The 8,606-nt window shown below is 41.4% G+C and overlaps 1 protein-coding gene across 1 annotated transcript; it reads left to right on the forward strand.

Moving 5' to 3' along the window:
• The first annotated feature begins 3,181 nt into the window (after positions 1-3,181).
• Positions 3,182-8,318, forward strand: LOC142906597 (aerolysin-like protein). The gene is made up of 2 exons (XM_076054738.1): positions 3,182-3,231; positions 5,971-8,318. Exon 2 carries the CDS (start codon positions 5,985-5,987, stop codon positions 6,924-6,926), a length of 942 nt encoding a protein of 313 aa, XP_075910853.1. The 5' UTR covers positions 3,182-3,231; positions 5,971-5,984; the 3' UTR covers positions 6,927-8,318.
• Positions 8,319-8,606: the final 288 nt, after the last annotated feature.

Consider the following 8,606-nt stretch of genomic DNA (forward strand, 5'->3'; position numbering starts at 1 on the left):
AAACCATTTCAGTTCTTAATTGATTGTTCACGCTTACATTGGCTTTCAGACAGCATACATTATAAAAAATTTCGTCTCCCCCCTCCTCTTTTCAAAATATAGATGGACTAGTCCTGGGTAAACTGCCAAATCGCTGCGCGTGACGCTAACGTTTTTTTTATAAATAATTAAATGCGCCGTTTAAAAATAAATTTATGCAAACCAACACACCTGAAGATGACCGTTTGAGTTATGGTCGAAACGTCGTGAGAATTTTTTTTATTGTTTTATATATATTTTATTATTTTGTTGTTTCTCTTCAACGTGACTTTACCGAAAAAACTAAGAATATTAATTACTGCAGTCACGAAAGCTTTAAATCAAAAATTCGATTTGAAGCATGTTTTACATCTTTTTTTTTGGGGGGGGGGGGGCAGAGCTTCGTGACGTCATATTTGAGGTGGGTCTGACTTTGCGTGACGCCGCGTGACGAAGGGGGCGGGGGGTCAAAAATTGTTCAAAATCGCGTGACGTCATTTGGACGGCCCCTTAGTCGAGTGTCATCACAGGTGAAAAGTCGTCTCTTGTCCGTGCGCCTCCACCCATCACACATGCGCCAAGTGATCTGGCTAACCGAATCAAGTAAAACTTCCTAAACGCTTGATTTCGTGTAAAATTTTGTATTTCATATGCCAGATAGCAGACCAGCCAGCCAATCACAATGGTGGCTAATTCTGTCAGCCTTTGATGTTCCAGAGTCACAGCAGTGCCACTTCACTTCCTTCTCCATGATGCTTTTTTTGTGGGCTAAGGAATTTCCGCTTCCAAAAAAACCCCCAAAAATTATATCTAAATAAAAAGGATAGGCTCAATACATCAACACTATCACGGTTATTTATTGATTATTTATTCGTTAAATATTACAGATCAATGTTGCGAAGCCAATATTCAATTCACCATACCTCACGGCATAGCGAAAGTCGTGTCCAGTGACCGAAATCAAAGGAACTATTTCATTCAGCCTCGTTGTCAACCACCTGTTGACAGCTGATGAAAGAGAAGAGACATCTATATCGGTACTTCTTATGTAACACGTCTGCTTTACGCAACATTTTTTGCTACTCATAACAGCTTGCTCGCAAGATTGCTTTCCTTGCATGTTTCTCAGCGTGGGGATGCTCATGATTATTTACTTTATAATTCGCCGTCAATTGTTACTGTTTAACATATCCTACGTATTGCCTTTGCCCATCTAATATCCAATTCGTAATAAGTCATCTAAAATGCCCTGAATCTTATGAACTGTCTCTGCTGTTTGTCTCATTTGCATTGGCTTATTTTCTATATCGTGTATCTTACACGTGCATGTCTTACTTATTTGTATTGTGTAATATGGCTTGATTCGTAACCTCTGTCTGCTCGATTGTAGTGTTTCATTTGTCACGTCTCGTTTTTATGGTCTGTGTATTTTTAAAGGTTATTTTCAAAGTAGAAACTACTCAGTCGCACCAAACGAGTTATTGGGAATAAAGTGGACTGACACTCTGGGACTGTGGAGCCTAAACGTTTGGATAAATTACTGCATTAATCTTCTGTTAGTGGCTGCCTGGTGTACCATCTCCAAAGGGGGTACGAACAGGGATTGTAAAGTAAAGTTAGGGATGATTCGCAGTAGATTATGTGCTGGTCAGGGAATGAGGAAAAGTTATTAGGCTGGGAGGTGTACACATCAAACACACTGGTTGGGAACGACTGGTATATCAGATTAATATAATAAACCAGTTATGGCTTAACTGTTTTAAAAAAATGCACTACATTATACGTCATATTTTTAGGCATTCCGATGACAAACTTTAGTTATAATTAAAATTCATTACCATTTGACTTCCATTGTAGTTGAAGCGGGCTTTTTTTCTTTCCAATTCTATTTCAATTCGTGGATTCAATTTGATACTTTAGGCGGGGTGGCAGAGTTTTAACACTTGTGCCTCACAGTTTAGACGTCCTTTCGTCGATTTCTGACCCGCTCCTGGATGGGTTTCCTATGGGTTCTCTGCTTTTCTTCTCTCACAATTTATTTGTAAATGTTTCTGATGTGACCGAACATTCCAATGTTGAAAATGTATCTGCAAAATTACTCAATTGGGATTACACAGAGCAGCTACATCGCCCCCTACTGTGAAACTTAGAGAGGCCCTTTCGAAAATCTATCTTGAGAGTCAGTAAGGATTTTCTGGGTACACCAACAGAATACAAATACATGAAATCCTTACCCAACGAAGAGTTATCGAACACTTGTTTGAGCCCAACACGCGTTACCTAATGAGATCTCTTTGGAGGAACACGAGGGTTATGTTTTGGTCATACGTGTTTTAACGCTGCTTAAGATGATCATATTCGCAACTAAAAGTAGTGCCGTGAGAGTGTTGCTCGTTTTGGAACGAATTAATCTGTATTGAAATCGCTCGAATTAGCAGAGAAAGAATGCTCTTTAAGTGAGATACGTCTGTATAGATGTACAAATTGCACAATAACATACATTCCTGCCAATTTTTTGACACCAAATGCACGCCTGGGGCAAAACAGCAAAAGGACAAAAACAACAGCAAGAGTCCAAGACAACACCATGACAAGTACAATAGTTACACACCAAAACAACAACAACAGTCCCAGACAACTCCAAGACAACATTAACAACAGTCCCTCACCAAGACAACAACAACAACAACAATCTCAGATCTCTCCCGGATATGTACAACAACAGTCTCAGAACACACCAAGATAATCACGTCCCTCATTGAATTTTACATCTACATTAAAATATTGCTACACGGTGAGTAAGGATCTATGTTACACAACATATTTATAAATGTGGCTGGTGTATCTGGCACTACTAATTTTCTGCTTCAGAATATATTTTTTATGGAAGGTTTACGATGTTTGGCGCGGAAACAAGGTTCCATAATGTTGGAAGAACCTTGTTTGATAATACACCACTCATTGATTCACTCCACGTCGTCATCATGAAAAAGAAAGAGAGGTTCAACTTTGAAAATTATATATGTATGATAGATTAAATATTCATAATTTCTGTAAATATGCCAAACTATATTTACATAAACTATTCTGACGTGAGTGATGCGAAGCGATGTATAATTTAGGCTGTGGCTGGATCACGTGGCCTGTGCAACAGTAGTATAAATGACAGTGTTCTGGTGATAGAAAAGCATGCTCTGGGAAGAGAACCTTAAGGTGAGTGTGTGGGTTACTCCTGACTGGTCTCGTTCTTAAAAATTCAGGTGGTGTGTGTGGTGGACAGGTGACTCCCAGGTAAGTGCCTCTTAGCTGGCACCCCTTGAGAACCTGCCTGCTTGGTGTGATGTTGGCAAAACAAGATGCTATCGGATTTCTGTGTTTATTTTCACTAAAAATCCGTTCTGTAAGGTACTGTCACAAATCAGTGAAAAAACAACGTATAGCAGCATCAGCAGCAAGCAACTCCTAAAAATATAAAGATGTGAATTCAATTGACAATCATGCAACGTTGGTTTAAATGTTCAGGAAAAACTTTACATACAAATGCATTGATGACGTTTGTTTGTCTAAAAGTGACGTCGATTGCACAATACTCGTGCCTCCCCTCTCAATTTGCTCTTTTCCTGTCTCCCTCCTCTCTCTCTCTCTCTCTTTGATATCCACACAGCATCACATAAAGAAGAAAAACACGACTCTTGATGTCCTGGGTCAATCTTCCACCCTTTTTTATCCAATGCATGTTTTTTTGTAAGAGTCCAGAACATGGCCATCACAGAGGGAGATACCAATTACGAACGTGTGTCGAACCCGGTGCAATAAATCCTTAAATGGGGACCCGTCTGGATGCCCTTGGGCTCGCTGACCTACCACAGAGGCAACGATCAAGAGCAGCAGGTTAACTGGGAAGTGGAAGAAGAGGACAAGGGGGAGGAAGAGGAATAATTTATCCAAACTAGACAGGAAACAAAGTAAAATAAGCGTGATGTCTGGGCTTATCCTTCTTATTTTCCCCTAGGAGCAACGGTGCCTATTGGAATGTTTCAGTGTCTGGAGTTCATCCCCTTGCCCCGCTCCCTACTTTTCCGATTATTCACGCAGGGTCAATAAAAATGGGACCACATTTCCTCTTACTCTTATTATATCCCTGGTAGATCCTGGTTAAGGAGCTGATTCCCGCCAAGGCACGAATAGTTCTGTGCCAGAGTCTCCAAGAGGGGGTTCTTGTTTCCAATTTGCTAGTATTGTGTTTCTTGCTACAACATAGCCGGTTTTCAGTAAGGCATATTGGCGTACCGATAGCCCTTTTGGTTTCAAGCCCCACAAAGTTTAGTCCACTGAGGGGCTCAGCACTGTGCCAAGTTCCGATTAAAATAATCCGTTAAATTCTCGTATAATTCTAAAATATCTGGGCACGGCCAGAAGGCATTCAGTTACATCTGTACCGTCCATTGTGGTATCTAGGGCAATTAGGAGAGGAATGCGTGAATTTGAACTAAATTATGTTTAGAGGAAGGGACCTGCGGCCTGCTGTCTGAGCCCAACCATATTTGAGTCCATTTCTGGTGAGGAATGTCCTGTCCCAGCAGCCTTTCCTCCTCAGCTTTCTAGTTTTGGCTCTAACCCGGTCTCAATCTCCTGCACGAACTTTTCATTTCCTTTTTTTCCACCAGACCATCCAAGATTGGGTGAGTGATGTGGTCAAAGTTTTTGTTTGTAGCTTTGGATGGTGTCCCTGATATTTTGGTAACCTTATTTGGAAGGTCCCCCACCCTTTCCAAGCCTATCACTCTCCAGCCAGGCCAGTTACCCCTTGTGCATTCTATTGTTAGTGATTGGTCGCCCCACAGAGGCGATTGTCTACATATGAAGGAGTGGAATGAGATTCACCTGTGGTTGCATTTCCCCAATGTGTTAGAAACCGTGAATAATGGTTTCAGGACAAGCGATCTATATTTGATAGGAGCTTAGGTAACGGCAGCAAATAACCAGCAGCTCACCGAGCCTTCTCCCAGTTTTTCCATGTCCTATACTTTTTCTTGTTGATCTATTGAATAAAGTTCTGAAAGCGATTGCTTTGTTCTATTTTAGGAAATCTGAAAAGGGTCAGGCCCCGATGTCTCTTAAGTAACGTAAGGGAATGGAAATCTATTTGCGCTAATTTGTGATTCCATATGGATGAGGCTATGCTTGAATCAAACATCTTAAAGAAAGCTTTTTGAATGCAGGAGGGGCTATTCGTAGATGTACTGTATAGGTAACCGTGTACAGTACTGTTCACTGCAGGAAGTTAAAATCGTGAGCGGCTGAACCTCACTGTCTATCCACTGGAATCTAGAAACACCACGTCGCCTGGGATACCACGATGGGCCACTTGGGCAATAAGATGGGGACAAGATGGCGCATTGTGTACTTTCATGGCAGCATAATCGCGAGCAGTAAATTTACCATGCATACAGGAATCTCTAGATCAACTGCGAATGGTCGAGCCACAGGGGCACAATCGGCGAACAGTACCTCAATAAATTTGGCCCAAAACAGTAAAACCTCGAGGGAAGGATTTGCTGTACTGTGTTGTGTCAACTTTTATTTCAGAGAAGCTGTATTTCTCTTGCAGACAAGGCTCTCTTAACCTCAAACAGTTATTCTTGTAAATTATCTAACCTTGACACTGTCTGCTCTTCTTTCATTGTCTTTAGCTGTAAGTTAGCCATTACGAGTTAATAATCTGATCCAATGTGTGTTTTTTTAGAATTTACCAACATGATGATGTACTGCTTTTTCACCGTTTTTTCGCAATAGTGTTGTCGATAACATCTGAGTCGACATGCAAATTTAGAAGTGCATAACTATTACAAATGTGTCAATAAAATGTGGTTTTGAAAGTCAAACTGTGAATATCACGATGTTTTAAATTTCTTTCATAATTTAAACAAATCTGTATCTTGTAATGTGCAGGAAGAGAGGAGAAAATGCCTTATGCATTGGCCTTACACACCTGTGGAGGACAAGGAGGAACAGCCTTCAGTTTTGATGGGTGGAGAAATGGAGCAACGCTGGAAAAAATCTGGGTGTGGGTTGGAGGGTGGCAGATCAAGTGCGTGAAGGCCTGGCTGACGGACGGAAGGACTGCACAGTACGGCAGTCCCTCGGGATCTCACAAAGAGTTTGTGTTCCAGCCCGGGGAGCTGTTTTCGTCCCTCTCACTGTGGGGGAATGGGGCTGGCTCACGCCTGGGCGCCTTCAAGTTCAGGACAACCAAAGGCAGGGAATTCTTCGTGAAGATGACAGACTGGGGCCTAAAGACCGAGTACCCAGTCGACGTCCGCTCTGGAATCTGCCTTGGAATTCAGGGCAAAGGCGGTTCAGACATCGACAGCATGGGCTTCCTCTTCATCAATTCGGTTAAAAGTTCAGAATTGATCAACGTGACATACCCTACACTGCACAGGGAGCTTCCAAAAGTCCAGATGGAAGAGATCAAATCACTCAGTTACAAGAATACTGGTTCTGTCCCCCAAACCTATAAAATTGAAACCTCCAAGACCGTGACCAAAACCTCCTCCTGGTCGATCACAAACAGTCTGGAGGCAACCGTGAGCCTCACCGTCTCAGCCGGCGTTCCGGATGTCGTGGATGTTGAAGCTGGCTTTAGTTTTACCGTTAGCACCGAGAGTACGCACGCCGTGGAGAATTCAGAATCGAAAACCGAGCTCCTCTCATTCAACGTCACGGTTCCTCCACGCAAGACCACTGCGATCGACATCAATATCGGTCGCGCCGAAATCGACCTCCCGTACAAGGGTACGGTGCGCATCTCCTTATTGAACGGCGCCACCTACGACATCCCAATGAAGGGTGTCTACAAGGGCCTCGCCTACACCAAGGTGACTGCAGAAATAAAGGAAAAGTGAAACGGCATCGGAAAAGCACGCACGTGCTGCGCTTTACTAACTGCATGCTGCATTCAAAGCTGCCTATCTTTATTTAATAGTTTATTGAACCCTGCGGTATAAAATATGATGCAATACATATGCCATTTGGGAGATTTCAGTTGGTGCAATTAAGGAACCTTTGAATCGGTGAAAAAATAATTAACACAGAGATGCAGTTATTTCAACGAATTTTTCTCGCACATACCGTACATAATTGAGTCTGTTCGCTCAGAAATCACAATGGAATGATCATAATCTGTCTTTATCCCGGAGGAATCCGACGATAAATTAATCTCTTTTTTACAGATGTCCAGTAGGGGCGAGCCAGCAAGTTACAACAACAAACAATACAAAACACGATAGGAGTAAAAAGTAGATCAATGGTAAGCCAGTAGCTTAAATTTATATAAAGAAACACGAATAAATAAAGTATATAAGTACAAATAGCATAAGTACATTCCTGCCGATTTTTCAACAAACTTGGGCAAGGCAACAAAACGACGACAAAAACAGTTCCAGATCAAACCAACACAGCAGAGGGTATCTTCATAATATTTGATTTTACAATCTAACTATCATTTCACAGATAAGAAATAATTTTTAACGTTACTTTTGTCATTTACAAACGTGAGAATGAGCCCGAACTAGCAAAAGCAAATGGAAAAAAAAACTTCCTGCAGTGGTTTGGGCAATGTAACAAGACAATACACACTGGCATAGGCAACGCTGATCGGTAGAGTGCAAATCTGGAGGGGTTCAAAACATCAAAGTACAAGTTGGATGACCGACATAAATGACTGGAAGGAGGTAAAAGAGGTGAAGCTTTATGGGCTTCAGAAATGAGAAGCTGAAGAGTGAAAACTCACACGAAGCACACAGCTAAGGATATTCTCCACGGCAAAATCATACAACCATATATCTTGACAATACAGTTTCTGCATGCTGCCACGAACAGAATAATCGATGGACTTGACCAACATTTCTACTAAAATTATAGAGAGAAGACATCCACGTGTGAATGATACCAAACAAAACGATGACGCAAAGATAAAGATTCCTCAAACAATCAACCAATCTTCATTTGTGTTGGGACACCTATTTTCAAAAACGCTCATATTTGTTTTCAATTTCACACTACAATGAATATACAAATAATGATAACTGGCCTCGAATTACCAAGAATTTCTCCAAAGGTGACACCAGAAAATTAAAGAACTTCTCTTGCAGTGCTATCATTTCCATCAGCACCACCATCTGGATTAATGTATTTAGATTACAATTGCATGCTCTTTAATTATAGGGAATTGCATGCAACTAGTCAGTTGCAACTAGTCAGTTGCATGTTCTGCAATGCTTTGGGCTTGTGATGCAAAATAAAATATCTTTAAAAAATCATTGGATTGTGTTTGCATTCAGTATCATCATTATCACATCCACAACCCATTTGAGCCAGCATCACTGAAAACCTTTGTTCAAATCCAGGCATTCGCCTGTAATGAAACTGCACAGTCAAGTGAGGTGAGTTGATGGTCTCAACCCGGTCACGAATGACTGCACGAAGATAACCCCTTCCATCACAGTTATCAAAACGTAAGCTAGTATGTGTGCAGATAACGCGTAGCAGAAGTGAGATCTTGGTTTTTAGATATAACTTCAATC

This window comes from Petromyzon marinus, chromosome 68 (genome assembly GCF_048934315.1).
Source record: "Petromyzon marinus isolate PM22_M1 ecotype Great Lakes invasive population chromosome 68, UKy_Petmar_22M1.pri1.0, whole genome shotgun sequence".
Taxonomy (NCBI): Eukaryota; Metazoa; Chordata; class Hyperoartia; order Petromyzontiformes; family Petromyzontidae; genus Petromyzon; species Petromyzon marinus.

Coding starts and splice junctions, on each gene's coding strand:
- LOC142906597 (XM_076054738.1), top strand. CDS start 5,985: ATGCCTTATGCATTGGCCTTACACACCTGTGGAGGACAAGGAGGAACA.